General features: G+C 39.0%; 2 protein-coding genes across 3 annotated transcripts; both read right to left on the bottom strand.

The window, feature by feature from the left end:
* Window positions 1-776: 776 nt before the first annotated feature.
* Window positions 777-3,536, bottom strand: si:ch211-250c4.5 (coiled-coil domain-containing protein 110). Of its 2 annotated transcripts, none has more exons than XM_026943673.3 (3): window positions 3,356-3,536; window positions 1,311-3,065; window positions 777-1,112 (listed from the first exon to the last, which is right to left on the bottom strand). In XM_026943673.3, the coding sequence occupies exons 2-3, from the start codon at window positions 3,040-3,042 to the stop codon at window positions 1,057-1,059; spliced, it is 1,788 nt and encodes a 595-aa protein (XP_026799474.3). In that variant the 5' UTR covers window positions 3,043-3,065; window positions 3,356-3,536; the 3' UTR covers window positions 777-1,056. The 2 variants fall into 2 exon arrangements, with proteins under 2 accessions (XP_026799474.3, XP_053088809.1); XM_053232834.1 differs by having other exon boundaries at window positions 1,311-3,004.
* A 147-nt stretch (window positions 3,537-3,683) lies between these two features.
* On the bottom strand, window positions 3,684-15,547 carry atl2 (atlastin GTPase 2). Its single transcript, XM_026941539.3, has 13 exons — window positions 15,406-15,547; window positions 11,763-12,103; window positions 11,429-11,563; window positions 11,234-11,338; window positions 11,057-11,107; window positions 8,704-8,760; window positions 8,478-8,570; window positions 8,258-8,396; window positions 8,045-8,172; window positions 7,124-7,180; window positions 6,550-6,621; window positions 5,764-6,195; window positions 3,684-4,570 (listed from the first exon to the last, which is right to left on the bottom strand). Exons 1-13 carry the CDS (start codon window positions 15,476-15,478, stop codon window positions 4,451-4,453), a joined length of 1,803 nt encoding a protein of 600 aa, XP_026797340.1. The 5' UTR covers window positions 15,479-15,547; the 3' UTR covers window positions 3,684-4,450.
* Between the last annotated feature and the right edge of the window lie 1,553 nt (window positions 15,548-17,100).

Genomic DNA, 17,100 nt, shown 5'->3' with positions numbered 1-17,100 from the left:
AGCCTGGACTGTTGACACAAGGCAGGTTGGGTCCATGGATTCATGCTGTGCCAAATTCTGACCCTACTATCTGTGTGCCTCAGCAGAAATGGAGATTCACCAGACCAGGCTATGTGTTTATAGTCTTCAGCTGTCCAGTTTTAGTGAGCCTGTGCCCACTGCAGTCTCAGCTTTCTGTTCTTGGCTGACAAGTTAAAACCTGATGTCTTCTTCGAACCTAGCCCATCCGCCTCACGGTTCAACATTCTGAGATGCTTTTCTGCTCACTACAATAGTAGAGTGATTATCTGAGTTACTTTCTGTCAGCTCAAACCTGTCTGGCCGTTCTCCATTGACTTCGCTCAACAAGGAGTTTCTGTCCACTTCTTTATTGCACCTTTCTGAGTAAACTCTAGAGACGGTTGTGCGTGAAAATCCCAGGAGATCACAGTAGTTATCGAAATGCTCAAACCAGCTCATTTTCATGGCCTTCTTTGTCTTATTTCATTTTCTCATGGCCCTCTTCATATATATATATATATATATATATATATATATATATATATATATATATATATGATGCTTAGAAGTCAGTCATAGACTTATGTCATGATGATTGGCTTCTTTAATAAATGTCTTGTTTTGGTAGATGTAGCTATTTGTATACACATATAAATATATTTTCGTATTAAAATGTGTATCACTCAAATGGAGTGCCAAATTTAGAGGTTGTTGTAAGTGGGATGTATTGATTGTATTAGCAGTCAGCCACTCAAGTTTACTCATTAAGATAAAAATCGGACGCACTGCATTTTTTTTTAACACATGGGAAAAGTTTACAAATGTTTATCTGCATTTACAGTTGAGGGCAAACGTTTGCACACCCTTAAGACCTTTTCATCGGTGGTGTTTCACAATTGTTCCTTCATTCTCAAAAGTAACAAGAATGGTAAAACAGTGCTAAATTGATATTGCTCAAAAAAAAATGTAATCTCTGAATGCAATATAAAGATTGAATGTGACAAAAAAAATATTGTCCAATTTGTAGTGCTCTGGAACATCTGCTTTGGAAGCATGTTATTTCTGCTGGATGTTTTCTTGTTCCTCCAGTTTCCTCCTTATATGCTCTATCACTGGAAAAAAGCAAGCCGATTGTAATTCACTTCAGTGCTCTGCTAATATGAAATCACCTAAAAATGTTTCATCATTTTCCACTTTCTCATTTCACTGCAAGTTATATACTTTATATAACTATGTATGTGACAAAATATCTTGAATCTTGATTCAGAGCTAAATTTAAATATAATCATTTACTTTTTTGTCATACTTACTGTCCATATTTGATGTGATTTGGCCAACAGTGTTATTTGTCTTGGATGTTCTGATTTGATGATTGGACGATATGTCTGTGATGCACATGGGTACATCTGTCTGTTCCAGTTGTTCAAGTCTCTGTGTGATGCGATCACTGAGATTAAAGTAATCCCTTCTCAAGTCTCCCATTTCATCCAGAAGCAGCTTTCTCTCATGCTCCAGCAGACTCACAGCCTCTCTCATTCTCTCCCCCTCCCTTTGGCTCTCAATCTCAGACTTTGCCTTTTCTTTTTGCAGGCATTGCAGCTCCTCTTGAATCACATGCTTGTCTTTTTTCAAGTTAGAGACAACTTCACTTAAAGCCTCACACTCTGTTCTCTTAGCTTCTAACTGTTCCATACAGGACTTGTGTTGTTCCTGTAGCTGAACTGTCTTCACTTTATACCTGTCATGCATTAGTTTTAATTCTTTTTTCATTGTGTCCAGTTGTTTCTCAGCAGTTTCTCTTTGCATTTTACAGTCATCAAGTTCTTCATACATTTGTTTAACCAGCTTTTGAGATTCCTCTACACTTTTTTCAGCTTGTTTCTTTTCTAGCTCTTTAGATTGAAGTGCTCCAGTGAGCTTCTGGTTCTCTCGCTCAGTATTACTTAACTGATCTTTAAGGTTCTCATAATCAGCTCTCATGGATGATCTCTCATCTTCAAGTCTTTGTATAGTCCTAACAAGTTTATTGTGTTGCTCCTCCATTGCCTTCATGTTCTTCCTGAATTCAGAGTACTCTTGTTTTGCAGCGTCCCTCTGTTCCTCCAGAAGAGCCTGATTCATTAATAACTCTTCAGTCATCTGTTGTGTCTTCTTTAATGCTTTTAGACAACTCTTTCTCTCTGTACGTTCCTCTGTGAGATGTTTCTTAATGCTGTCAGAACGTCTTTTAAGCCGCTCATATTTCTCAAGAATTGCCCTGAGCTGCCTGACAAAGTGTTCATTTTTGCTCTTGGCCATGGAAAGTTGCTCTCTCATGTCCTCAGAGATGTGGTTAAATTTCTTGGTAATCTCAAAACTCCTCTGTTCTTCACATTTCAGCCTTTCAGTCATGAGCTGGGCCTCCACTTTCCTTAGCTTTGAAATTTCTATCAGTTCATGCTGTTTTAGCAGGAGTAATCGAATAATCTGTTGATTTTCCGTATCTTTTTGTTGCAGCTTTTCTTTCAAAACTCCAATAAATTCAGGCTGCGTCCCTTTTACGTTGTATCCCTTTTCACTTGAAGAAACTGACACTGCAGTTTTTACATCTGAATGAACAGAGCAACTCTTTGGTGGATGGGAGTTTCTTCTGGCATTAAGGTCCACCTGAAGGTTTTCTAGGTCTATATCATCAGTATTTGCATGTGGTGACATTGCTGTCAGGGCCTTAAGCCCCAAGGTACAGATCCCAATATCATCTTCTCTCAGTTCTCTTCTGGATAAAATATCTTGCATGAATTCCATTGTCTGCTTATCCAAACCTTCATACATATTCCTGTGGTTTTTGAGAAAAGCCCAAGATTCTTTTGTGTACTTAGCAGAAAAATTACTATTAGTATCATACCTTGAGTCTTCACAAGGAAACTTTTGACTCCTTGCATTTGATCTTAATAGTCCATGTTGAATCTTTACCAAGCCTTCAGAAAGCATTCCTTCAAAGTCCACTTGTCTTTGAAGGGTGTTGCTGTGTGAGGAATCAGTTGTTTTAGAACTTGATGCCATAGTTTCAGGAACATTAATAAATCCTTTCAAACATAAGTGAAGAGTATATTAGTAAAAATGTTTCATTCACTACTGATTTTAGTTTGTACTTCTATTTGTAATTTACTTTACATTGATCCTATAAAATGTTTCTCAGAGAAAATGAAGCCTACAAACTATTCAAGAATCACTAGCTTAAATGCTTGGTTCTTTCTTTCTTGAGCCTTTGCTATCTGAAAGTTGGGTTAATGTAAATATTTATATTTATATATATTAAAAAAAAAAAAAAAAAAAAAAAAAAAAGCCACAAGGCATTTTTCTTTCCAGCCCTTACCTTATCAGTCTTGCAGTTGCTTCTGCTGCCTAAACCAGACTGTGAAAACAGGCTATGGAGCCACTCGAACCCTATTGTTCAAACTGTTTAAAATGTCTGTCACCATAGAAACATGAAACATGGCCTTAGCTGTGCAATAAAGAAGCAAAAAAGATTATTGGGCATTCATCAACGGCCTTCTAGTCAGTACTAACTGAAACCCTAACGGCTGCAGAAACTTTTTTTGCACACTCAAACATCCTGGCAGTATATGAACTGATTCAATACATGCCTGAAACGCTTAGCAAGTCTAACCTTGTGGATAATCGTTAAAAATAAAACAGGAAAGTTATTTAAATATTTTTAATCACTTAAAAAATAAATTACAACACATCCTTAAAAGGCAGACAAAGCAAGTTATCCCACACATACCAGTGTAGGGCTGTGTATGATGTGACAAGTATGTGGCAATAAGTGAGCAGAGGAATTCACATACAGTATAGAACAATCTCTAATTACTCACACTGAACTAACCCGCCCCACCCGATTTCTAGAAATATAATAAAAAATTATATTTATACATTCATGTACATGCTGGGGGTTATGATACAATTTAAATTGTAGAGCGAGGAAACTGGTATAGAGCAGTTATGCATGGCTTTACAATCTGCAGTAGTGCATTTACTGAAAGAGTCAGTTTTTAAACAATTAAAAATTCTGGTAGTGAGCAGACATTGCACTGCTGCAGTATTCCTGATGTCAGCAACATTCAAATGGGACAAATCTAAATTCAAACACATAACAATGAATGAATAAACCTAAAAGGACCCAGGCATTAACTGAAATTGGTAAAATGGATGAAACTTTTTTCTGATAGATTTTTTATGACTACTTATAAAAGAAAAAGAAGAAAAAACCCACAGAGGTATGCATGTGTTTTGTTACATTATAGTGACGGAGCTTTAGTCACTCACTAAACGTGTACATCATGTCTAGTCTGGGTTGTAAACTTTGGTTTTAATTTTTCAACCTAAGGGTACAAGAGTCCACAATAAAACTGTGCAAAAACACATTCTGTACACACTGAACAGGAGAGACATGAGACATAGCAAGCTGTCAGTTAGTTTTTAACTTTGCAGTTTGCGTCACTTGTTCAGTCAGACTGGCTCTTATAGAGTTAACTACAGTCTGGCGGATATTTTCCTCCATGTATTGTTCGGTCAATGGCTTCAGCACCTGAAGAGAATTAAAGATAAAGACAACAAGAGAAAGAAGGCAAAAAGCATACTATGAGTGCACAAATGGGGAAAATCTGGGAGAGAAATAAGAGGGAATTACTGTCGTCTCAATTGAGAACCATTAATATAGAAGTGGAAAAATATAAAGATTGTGGAAGGAAGCGCTTTAGTTCAGGAGGGGTTTGACAGTCTTTACTTTGGCACAAACCTCTGCACAGCAGAAGTATAACAGGTAGAATTTGGTGCCAGCGGTGTTGACGAGGATGCCTCCACTGCCAGCAAGTCTAGTTCTTCTTGTTTCTAATTTGTATGCCTCAAATACCCTTAAAAATACCTTGACCATGTTTGGATCAATGGCAAAATGTAATCAGTTAATCTGATGGTAGTGAAGCACATGCCCCCCACCCCAGACAATAAATGTTTCTGATAGTTTTTCACTTTATTTGTATACTTTGCAATTGCACATTAAAGCTGGGAAAAGATCTGATTTATCTTAGGTGTCATTTTTTTACTTCACAAAAACCTGCCATTTTAACAGGGGTGTGTAGACTTTTTATATCCATTGTACAAGAAGGAAAGTCAGGACTGAGAGGAGGCATGAATAGTGTAGCTTCTTTCAGCAGCAATGCAGTGATGCTAAAATAAACCAGGACTCCTTAACCTACAGTAGGGAGGACACTTGGAGAACATGATCCGAGTACTTCCCTGGCTGGGTCTAAACGTACACCATGTAATTACACCTGGCCCTCATATCTCAGGTGATCATCCTTAACATTTACCCCTCAAGAGCATAGAGTAATTCCATGTTTTCTGATATACATTAAATGTTGCCTGATAATTGGTTGACAACTGCTCTATAGTTTAGTTAAGTCAATAGTTTAATCAGTTTCTCAGCCTGATCAAATTGACCACTGCTTTTGACTGGCATACAAAGTAGCTACAGGCATGTACTAATAGCTTTTCACTTATTACTTCTTCATAAAAAAAAAACAATGAAGTTACACAATGAAGCTATAAGGTTTCTGAATTCAAATAACCAAAATAACTAATATTTACCACATGCACAAATATAGTCTTGACTAAAAGCTTGGACTTTACATTGTGGACACTTTTTCTTGTTTCTAAAATTAATAAGCACATCTTAGTTTTACTGTCAGAGTTAAAAAATAATAAAGATAGTGCTCCACCCACCTGCTCCCACAAGGCCTCTGCTGTAAGGTCTATAGCTACGCCAACTTCTCGATATTCGCCTGAATATCTCACGTACGCCCACGCACACAGTGACATCAAGGACACCCCCATTACAAGGCTGGCCAGGGCAGCGATCATCGATAAGCCGATGAACCCTGTTACTGTGGAGACTATGTAGGCAGCGAACATGACAGCAAACAATGTTGCAGGCGTTCTTGCTGCATAGAAAATGTTCTTGCTTTCATTGTGCTTGATGAAATTAGCATAAACTTCATCAAGCTCAGACTCCAGCTGTTCCTGGTATCGTCGGCTAAACTCGGCTCCTCCCATTTTCTTAACAGCACGGAACTGCTGGACAGAGGTTTGCTTCAGCTCATCATGATAGCGCTGGAGGTCAACTGGTGCAATGTATGGTTTGTCTCCACCACATATCTACACATGGGGAACAGGAGGAAGAAAGAAGCCTTAAGTACCAAAATCCAATTGTTAAAATGTCACTGAAGGCCCAACTCAGATAAGGAACACTCAGTGTGGTTCAGTGCTTGAGATTTAGATATCTAGGCCACATTAAAACCTTCTATTTTAGTGCAATGGCCTCACACTATTTTGAGTTATCTAGGTGACCTCGTCACATCAAATTCCAGCTCTTTTAAGAGAGAAATTAAGTCTCTATCCTTCTTAGGACTACTTTTATAAAAGCTTAGTTAAGATCTTGTGGTTTATTTGAAGTCATATGCTACCATATACATAGTTTAAAAACAGTAAAAACAGCAGAAAAACATCTACCTGCTCCATGGTCCGGCTGTAAGTGTCCTTTGCCCCAGCCACAGCTGTCAAATTGTTGGCTTCAGCAGTTGCCTAGAGGTTAAAAGCACAGTGAGTGAGATTTGAAATAATCAAAACAGTCAGATTACAGCAAAGACCTTCTAGTAAAGTATGTCCACGTGGCGGCCATCTTGGCAGCATGCCCGGGCAGTTATTTTCAGTCATACAAGACCCAGTTCCTATCTACCTGAATGGGCAGTGACCCATATACCAGAAATGGACCAACAATATGATCTTTCCAACAATGATTTGAAATAGCTATTAACATTCTACAAAAAATGCAAATATGTGGTCTTTGGTTCAAATAACAATGCTCCATAACCAATAGCACTCTATATCTGTGACACTTTAAGTCTCTGGCATTTTCTGGTAACATCTTAACTAACATAGTGATTGGATGTATTTATCAGAGAGGAAAGGACTTATCGCCACTTTATTGAGCATTATGTACTACCTATTCATATTTTATGCAGTGGGCATTCACCAATCATATCATCTCTGGTTACAGCTGAACTTTAGCATATTAGCAGCATACCTGCAACATGGACTTTGGATGAGGGAGTTCCTCACCTTGGTAGATTTTTATGTATGCCTAAATACAAACACAGAGCAGATTAGATGTTTAGTTTGACTGGAAATGCATTTCTGAAATTAATCACAATTAATGATTATGAATATTTCCCCCAAGTGAGAACTTTAGATGCCCATTATTTGGAAACACAATACTGTATACACTTTTTCAGAGCCAATTTTCTATGTAGTTAATTAGGTAATCAAGACATTAGAATCAATTATGAATCAATTATTAGAATCAATTATGTGATTAAGATTGTGATTGTGTTGACCGACAACGTAGACACAACATTTCAACTATTCATTTTTGTATACTTTTAAACAATATTATACATTTATAACATTAACCCATTATTCATTCATCCATCTTCAGTAATTGCTTTATCCTAGTCAGGGTGGCAGATCCGGTGTGGATCCGGAGCCAGCAACACTGTGCACAAAGCAGGAGATTTCACCCGAACTGGGACGCCAGTACATGGCACAATGCACACACATTCACACACTTATTACCCATGGGCAATTTAGCACAACCAATCCGCCAACCTGCAAGCTTTTTGGATAGTAGGAGGAAACTGGAGAACCCGGAGGAAACCCATGTGAACACGTGACGCTGTGAGGCAGTAATGCTATCCAACGCACCATCAAGTCAAACATTAATCAGTTTTTACTAAAAAGTCACACAGAACTTTAGGATTCCATGGTCTTGTAATACTATAAGTGGATTGTTGGTAACTCATGGAGCCCCTTGGGTAAGTGGCAAATTCTCAACAAGAGACTATAGCTCAAGTCCAGATTTCTTGATTTAGAACAAGGTGTGTACTACATGTTTGTAACAGCAAATACAATGCAAATTATGCTTTTAGGTTTATAAAATAAGCCTAACCTTGAAATACTCCAGAAGATCCCTGCATGTCACCTTGGCCCCATTAATCTCTTTCTCAACCAGGTTCTCAGGGGACAGTAGCAAAGGCACCAGGTTCTGCAGCTCCTCCTTAAAATCATCATCAATATCTGCAAAAGTACTGCAAGATTAAACCACAGTTTTTGGGTATGTTTGCTTTTTTTTTTTTTTTTAAGTAAGGAAGAATATTCCAACCTCTCAGTCTGCCATCAAAGTAGGGGTTAGTTGCAACCTTCAAGCCTGGGTGAGGCAGCAGAAAACACTCGATGCTTGAGAAACACGAGTGGATGTGCTTCCTCACGTTCTGTAGCTCTTCATGCTGATTCTGTTTCACCTAAACAATCAACACAAACACTTTTGCACACAGTATAACTTCTGAATGCACAACAAAACCAATTTTCTCTCCAGAACTCACCTGCAGTCGCCGTTCCAAGAAGCGATTTCCTCCATCAAGTCCATATTCATGCTCGTAGGGGTAACACCAGTCTCTGATCAGAAACAGCAGTTTCTGAAAAACAGAAAATCATTCAAATCAGCTGAATCAAACATCTTAAATAAACTGAGAATAAGCATGAAAATCAATTCATTTGCTGAACAGGAACAAGTTGTAACCCGTCCAATGTACAAATCAATATGTTTACCTGAAATGGTTTTTCATAGACCTCCTCCATTGCCAAGCGACCATATTCTGTAAAAAGCTAAAAAAAAATAAATAAATAATAAAATAAAATTAAAAAAAAAAAAAAAAGGACATATATAAAATAGACTGGTAGGCACCAGGATTATTCCTAGCAGCAGGATTATTCCTAAATCATGTCAGATTTAAATAAAAGTGGAATGGTTTTGACTGCCCACTCAGTAACCAAGCTCAGATTCTTTTACTGCTAGTGCGGCTTTGCTAACACTGGTAACAATGGTAATGTAAACTTTTAATGATAAATTAGTCAACATGCGTGGACATTCAAGAATAATTTGACCAAATATTCTGGTTCTACCATTGCAATCAATGGTGCACTCTCAGGCTAAGAGAGTGCAGAAAGCTGGAGAGACCCAAGCTACAAGTGCTTCAGAACTAATGCTAGCTATCATTTTTTTGTCTTACAACATAATATAGATAACATAGTTAGCAGGACAGCATTTAACCCTGACTGAAGCTTACAAACGCACAGAGCCTTTTGATTCAACCAAGCAATTGAATAATAATTAATTGCTACAAATTTGTGAATTTGTAGCATTCAAATTCTAATCACCTGAGGCATTAATGAGTTTCCTGATTTGGAATTAGATGTGTAACTCCTTGCATTTGAGGGGGAAGGCTGAATTCATGAAAATATTTTTTGATTACAATGCCCCTCTTGATACCACTGCACTGTGTGAATAAGACGTTGAGTAGCTTTTGAGAGAGGCTCGGATGCACTGAAAGAAGGGAGTAGACTCTCCACAGTCTCCCTACAGTCTCACAGCAGTCAGTATGATCCATATCTGCACTTACTGGTCATTTTCTACAGTTTCATCCATTATAGATGCTGACTGCAGCTCTGATCTTTCGCTACATAGTAGGATTAGGTATAAACTAGACATACCCACTAAATTGGCAAATGAAAATCCCAGGAACACTGGGCAGGAATACACTCTGGATGGGACATCACAGCACCATGCACACACACATTTACACCTAAGGACAATTTTGAGTAACCAGTCCATCTAGCAGCATTTTTTGGGAGGTGGGAGGAAACTGGAGAACCCAAAGGAAACCCATGCAGACACTGTGACTGCAAGTGAAATTCCACACAAACAGTAACCCAAGCTCAATCCAAGGACCTTAGACCTGAGAGGCAGCAACATTACCGGGTGCATCACTGTGCCTCCCTAATTTTTATTGAATTCACTTAATAGGGCACATACTCAATTGTACACAGTTACAACTAGGGGCTGGAAATGCCGGTGGAGAAAGACACAGTGAAAATGGTACATGTCCTGTTCCAATCTGACATACAGAAGAGATCATAACATGACAAAATGTGTTTTACACACACACACACACACACACACACACACACACACACACACACACACACCGGTCAGTGAATCCTGTCAGAAACCAACAGTTTTTGGACAATTGTTCAGTATGCTGTAACATTAAAATTCCTCTTCCCTAGAACTATGAGCCCCAAACATGTTCCACTATTACAAAAGGTGCAAACATTCACTGATGCTCAAGAAGGCAACACGATACATTAAAAGCCAGGGCGGTGTAAAATTTTGAACAGGATGATTGGTGTAAATTGTTATTATTTTGCTTTTGGGAAACATGTAAATATCTTATGTAGCTTCTGAAGGGTAGTACTAAACAAAAAAAATAAGATCTTTAAACAAAATAATAACAATTTACACCGATCATCCAGTTCAAAACTTTACATCCCCATGGGTCCTAATGTATCATTTTGCCTTCTTTTCTAATAGTTGTGTACGAGTTCCTCAGGTGTCCTCAGTGTGAAAAGATGGATCTGAAAATCATATAGCCACTGTTGGAAAGGGGTCAAATATGCAGAAGATGCTGGAAAAGGAAATAAGGTGCAGGACCTGGAGGATTTTTCTGAAGAACAGTGGGTCGTTTAACTGCTCGGGACAAACAAGGGACTCATGAACAACTATCACAAAACAAACAGTCAATCATCCAGGTAACACAACACAGTATTAAGAATCGAGTGTATGTAAACTTTTGCATTGGCTCATTTGCGAAAATTCAGTTATTATTGTGTCTTGTGGACTATATGTAAATATCTGCTATGTGAAATAGCTTATTCAGGGCAGTACTAAATATAAAACAAAATACAATTTTTTATGATCCCTCTTTTTTTTAAAAAAAACTATTAACATTTCGCAGATTCTGCCAGGCATATGTAAACTTATGGCCACAACTGTATATACTAGAAAATGTGGAAATCTGACCAAGGGTTTTCCCAGGTGGCTACACATATGCATATCACATACCTGGAGATGCTGCAGGTCATCTTCTTGAATATTCTGTGAAAGATTATAAACCTAGGGCAAACAAATGGAACACATTGCAAAGACATTAGTAAACACACACCCAGTAATCGTAAGGACTTGTAAACATGCCTGAGTACACAAGGTAGGTGAACTTTTCTCTGCCCATCATAAACATACCTGTATGGAGCTGGTCATAGTGCTGAGGGCAAAAACTGTAGCACAGTCTTTAATAGTGGACTGACTGTCAAAAGCTCCCTGTGTGTCAACCAGCAGGACAGCAACCTGAGGAGTAAGAAGTTTTGATTAGACACTAATTGAGGACAAAACAAGTTGTTATACAAATAGATGATGAGTAAATGAGGAACACCTCACCTTACTGCCATCAGTCTTTTCCACCACAAACACTTCACTCCAGGCCTGTATTCCTGTTGTCTCTCTCTCACAACCCCCCCTCCAGGAGAAACCTGTTAGTGGCTCATCATCACCTCCCATCCATGATTCAGATGACTACAGAATACGACAAGAACAAGAGATCTGAATGCTTATAACTGCTCTTTTATATGGAAGAACATTAACAGGCCAGGCTGGTTTTGCACTTCAAGGAAGCAGTCATGACATGCCAGTGAAGATGAGGGCCAGACTTACTGACAGCATACAGATGATTTTAGGGGCATGAGCATAACATGCTGGAGCATGCATAGCTAACCTGATTGTGCATGTAGCGTAGCATGAAGTCTAGCAGGAAGGATTTGCCCTTGCGAAAAGCACCAGCAACAGAGAGCACAACCACATTGAGGTCCTTGATATGATCTTGCATTAGGATCTTCTCCAATGCCTCAGCATCTAATTCAAATTTATGGTCGTCTTCATTTGCAACAACTATCTGTATCGGCCGAGCTCCTTCTGTGACTAGCTCTTCCTCCTCAGGTTTGAGATCTTCCTCCACTGCACACGGAGCAACTTCGTTTGTGTCGGGGCTTAACTCATCCACCCTGCCTGAATCATGAGACGGATGATACAGTGGCACCTCCTCTACCCCAGTCATATCTGTGTACATAATAAGATATACAAAAGTTTAGTTGGCATAAATATGGTCATAAATAAATCAGGTGTTGCATGGTTAACAATGGAAACTTTTTTTTCTGAAACTGTAGAGTGTTCCTGTATTGCACCAGTCCTGGCCACAACATTATTCCCACTGTATATGTGTACATAGATAGCATAACAATATAAATATAAAAGACTGACTTGAACCTAATGCTGGTAATGTAACAGAAAGGCACAGAGCCATACATGCAACAGAGAGAGTTTATTTATAGAAGACATAATTCAAATGAGGCCAAGTGCATATTAATAACTATGCAGTCCTTCACTTGCTTCCAGAGGATCAAAAGCATCTGCTGAGCACTGAAGAAGTCATGACAGTCTGAAAGGGATAAAATGGTTGTTCATATTCGATTAAGCCAGTGCGCCTCAACATTTTAAAAAAGGGCTACTCCAACAACCCATATTCCTGTTCTCAAAACCATGGACATTATGGGCTGGTTCACAGTAGCAAGACACTTAGTCCGACAGACTTGCTTGTCCAGAGAACACAACCAATAAATAAGTATGCATATAGTGACATGTGTTCAAGTACATGAACAAAATAATCTAATGACTGTAAAAAAAAGATATAGATATAGTCAAGAAGTCCATCACTGTGTTCAAATGCACTTGAGTAATCTGCTAATGAGGAAACTCCAGGACTACAAGAAAGTCTGAGTCACAAAATAGTAAGATTTCTTTCAGTAGTGCCATTACAAGTAGCAAAGTTATTGGTTTACTAGCATTGGGTAGCAAAAAAAAAAAAAAAAAAAAAAAAAAAAAGGTTGCCCTCAACTATATAATCTCATAACTTCAGGTTTATGATGAAAATCTCTATTAACACTAATCTGTTTTCCACTTCTGGTTGGAGTTCTCATCGGGTGAGTTCGCTCGCTGCTGCTGGGGGTGGCCCCATATGGACTGCCTGAAGAACCATTTGGATTGCTGGGGATAGTGCCACCTGGGGGCTGTGGAGATGGCTTGGGGATCACATATGGGGAGCTGTACTGTAATGGCTTGGGGCTGCAGTTGCCACGAGCACCTTCGTACTCAAGACTCCATCAGTGGACAGTGGATAGATTTTAACCAACCGGACTTCTTGCAAAAACTGATGAATTTACTGGTTGCACAATTGCACTATCTGTCCATATAGTACACAATAACAGAAGGGATTTATTTATAATTGCACTATCCATTGCACCCAGATGAGGATGGGTTCCCTTTTGAGCCTGGTTCCTCTCAAAGTTTCTTCCTCATATTGTCTGAGGGAGGTTTTTCCTTGCCACCGTCACCTCTGGCTTGCTCATTAGGGATAAATTCACGTATTTACAATATATATTTTTGTGACTCCATTTATTTCTATAAAGCTGCTTTGTGACAATGTCCATTGTTAAAAGCACTATACAAATAAAATTGAATTGAATTAACTAAAATGAAAACAGACCAACATGTTTAAACTTAAGGTTAGCTCAAAATTTCATTACAAAATGAATACTTGATGCCATTGAACATCACATGTTAATTATAAAGATTAATATGCATCTCATTTAAGGTTGATTGTTTCCTTTAAGACCAGACTCACAACATTAGCAAACTATAACCTTAAGTTGTTTTACTTGCAAATATTTATTTAGCATGTAATACAGTCCTTCTTCGAGCTGCTTTTATTTTCATACACAGATAAAGATGAGCTACTCTTCCTTTTTCTGCTTGTTTGTTCACAGTGATGTGGGTTCACACTTGGCAATCAAATAAGCCATGACCTTAGTTCATGGTCATGGTACCAGACTCCAGTATAATGTCTTTCCCCTGCTGAAAAATCCAGCCTGGTCTGAACTACCAGCTGCCAAAACACACACTGATGTGTTTAAACTGGTAGACCATCTTTACTAAAGTTTTCTAATGACGTGTTGTATTCTTGAAATGTCTATAATGGAGCATTAGTAGCAGTAACTCAGTTTCAGGTCTACCAGTCCTACCAGCTCGGCCTGTGTTTCGGCAGCAGGTCAGAGTCAGACTAAGCTAGAATTTTTCAGCAGGGAATCAGGTTGTTACAATCTGATCATAATAATAAGAGCAAGTTTCGATCGTGTTTTTGGTACATCACTTCATAACTGCACTAGAGTTGCTCTGTAAGCAAGGCCCATGGTGAAGCAGGGCTTACTATCGAGCTCTTGGGATGTTTATACTGTGGCTCGGCTGCTCCACTTTCTATTCCCGGCTCGCGCAGGCTCGCGCTAAACCCCGCGCTTTAGCCGCCACAAACCCGCACACTCTCAGCCTCCGCCGCTAAATTCAGCCATTTATTTCTCTCGGAGGACACAAACACAAACACTAAGCAAACCCTGGTCTCAGTTCCCAGCGCGTCCCTTCATCCGCAGTCAGTCGGGGTTCGAGTGTCAGTGCAAAGCCAAGGACAAGGCAAAGAAAACAGCTCGCCTTATAAGCGCTGTGTACCAGCAACCCGAGCTTCAGAAACACTCACATCACTGCTACAGTGACGGTAAATATCACGCAGAATCATCCCCACCACTCACAGTAATGTCAACAAACAAAATTAAACTCTTTCTGAAACAGACTGGTACTTTAGAAGAGAGGGAAAAACACGAGGGCCGCTGAGACGAAATCTTCATCTGGACTGGACGTGCCAGTTTACTGCGCACACACACGCACACAAACACACACAGTATAAACTGCAGTATCAGTTTGCCTAGCTCGAGTCACATTTGTTATTTTCGGACTATTTCGAAACTATCTTAACTCTTAACACACTCAACTAAACACCCCGAAAAGTAAAGACATTGACCTTTTTACATAAACCGGCGTGTTAAAACCCTGAGACTTCGCTTGAAGTGTGTAAAGTAGCTGAGAACAGCAAACTCTTGACACACATTACTGAATACACCAAAAAACCGTTAGAGAGCTGGTGGAGAAGCTGGTGAAGCTCCTCCAGAGATACAAGCTTCATATTCCTCCTAAGTACATTTCCATTTCCAAACACAGGCACAAAACACCGCCGCAGTGAGACATGAGCTGCAGAAACCTGTCGGTGTGTGTGTCGAGGCAGAGCAAGCGGTTAGCTAACGTTACAGCTGACTACTCAGTAAGACACGAGTGAACCTGGTGAAAACTTTCTCAATAACTTACTTTACTCTCACACACTGACAACTTTCCACTTCTCTCAGCAAAACGCTCACAAATCAAACCAATACAGTATCAAACTACACACAGAACTCCAGCTTATATTTCCGTTTTCTTGTTACCTTCGTCAAAACTGTTACTTATATGATTTGTCCCCAAGAAATCCCGATTTCTCCGTCCACTGCGCTCCGCCATCTTGTGCAGTTAAAATATCCAGCGTGACGTTCGCAGTTCCTTTCCCTCTTTGAACTTGATCTTGCTTAGCCACGCCCCAACGACATGTACAAGCGAACCGCGATGCGGGGGCGTGGCCAGTGAGGTGTGGTCTGAAAAAAACATACTCTTCATTGGTTATTTCTCTGTCATGGACCGCTTCCTGATGACCTGCTGTTCGATTCACATTTCACAAGACACTTTAGAAAAGTGTCATAAAATAAATGTCGTACTCAAATATGAAATATGAAAAATTTCATATAGATATATGAAAAAACTGAAATGCATATATTCATAGAATGTGCAAGTTCATTCAACCCCACCCTCTTGAAGAAACGTTTGTAGAAAATTTACAAAAGCAGTCTGATTCTTATTTAATTTGTTATTTTTCATTTCTTACCCTAAGAAGTTCAAGGTAGCACTGTCTACTGACACCACACAGTAGATCCTGCATTTGTTGATGCAATGCATCAATGCAACCACCATATTGAAAAGGGCTATACACAGTTGTAAACCAATTTATGTGTATGAAGTCTGTGCTAGAACCTGTTTACAAAAGCTTCTCTTCAATGTTTGGTAATTCACATTCAAGTATCCTAAGCATGTTGTGATCTACTAGCGTAGTGCAACAAGTGCAACTCATTTAAGTCACCTATAGGAAGCATTAACTATACAGACATTCTCTACTAGCAATAATGGGGCATATTTTGACTTATGAAACTTTGATTTATACTTGATTCCTGCTTTAGGTTTTTCAAAACTTAGAATGCATGCAAACGATTTTCAGCGACCAAAGGAATGCAAGGATACAACTCCTTGTAATTCTCAGAAACAAAGTTACATTTCTCAGTTGTATTTGCAGGATGCTTTACAATGGGACAGCCCGTTCTCCAGGACAGCAGAGAAATGCAGCCTACCTTGTCTGTATCCTTGACTTGGAGACACGGTTATGGCCTAAGTCTAATTTTAGCTATTGCAAGTTACATCATGATAAACATACCAAACGAATTATGTCAATTGTCCTCAAACCAAACTAGTGTGTAACCACCCCAGACACATATAATTTCAAATATTAACATCAGCTGAGATAAACCTGATCAAGTTAAAGATACAATAAACAATAATAAACAGTATCTTAAACAGTTAACTCACCAGCAAGCTAAAATTCTACCTTAACCCTTTACTTTTGATTCACAATCTAAATACACTTCTAGTCGATCAGTTCAATTTGGAGTTCAGCCTGTCCAAGATATCTTTTCCAAGATAACGGCAGCTGTTTTATTCCAAGGGGTTATCTACCTTTAACTAGAGATGGCTAACTAAGGTGTTGGGCCAAGCCACCAGAGGAGTATCAGTGAACATCGTCATAGATTGTAAAAGTCTCTGGAACTCTACTTGAGGGATGATCACCATTCTCCCAAAAGATATTCCCTCAGTTGGTCTAACACATTAGTCCATAATCTCCCATAGGTGTTCAAATGTGTTGGGATCTAGTGACTGCAAATGAAATAGCATATGGTTCGCATAATTTTCACACTCAGCCATTAAGTGAGCCCTTGTGCCCTGTGGATGAGGGCATTGTTATTCTGGAAGACACCACTCCC

Source organism: Pangasianodon hypophthalmus, chromosome 3 (genome assembly GCF_027358585.1).
Source record: "Pangasianodon hypophthalmus isolate fPanHyp1 chromosome 3, fPanHyp1.pri, whole genome shotgun sequence".
NCBI lineage: Eukaryota > Metazoa > Chordata > Actinopteri > Siluriformes > Pangasiidae > Pangasianodon > Pangasianodon hypophthalmus.
Note: the sequence above shows the minus strand (reverse complement) of the source record. Positions and strands in the feature narration are given on the sequence as shown.

What these genes read in the sequence shown, in the direction of transcription:
- si:ch211-250c4.5 (XM_026943673.3), bottom strand. Translation starts at nt 3,042, where the DNA reads ATGGCATCAAGTTCTAAAACAACTGATTCCTCACACAGCAACACCCTT. An exon ending in AATCACATCAAATATGGACA is followed by an intron (nt 1,113 to 1,310) that starts GTAAGTATGACA and finishes GCTTTTTTCCAG; the next exon opens with TGATAGAGCATATAAGGAGG.
- atl2 (XM_026941539.3), bottom strand. Translation starts at nt 15,478, where the DNA reads ATGGCGGAGCGCAGTGGACGGAGAAATCGGGATTTCTTGGGGACAAAT. An exon ending in AAAAGACTGATGGCAGTAAG is followed by an intron (nt 11,339 to 11,428) that starts GTGAGGTGTTCC and finishes CTTACTCCTCAG; the next exon opens with GTTGCTGTCCTGCTGGTTGA. An exon ending in CTTTGATGGCAGACTGAGAG is followed by an intron (nt 8,173 to 8,257) that starts GTTGGAATATTC and finishes GTACTTTTGCAG; the next exon opens with ATATTGATGATGATTTTAAG.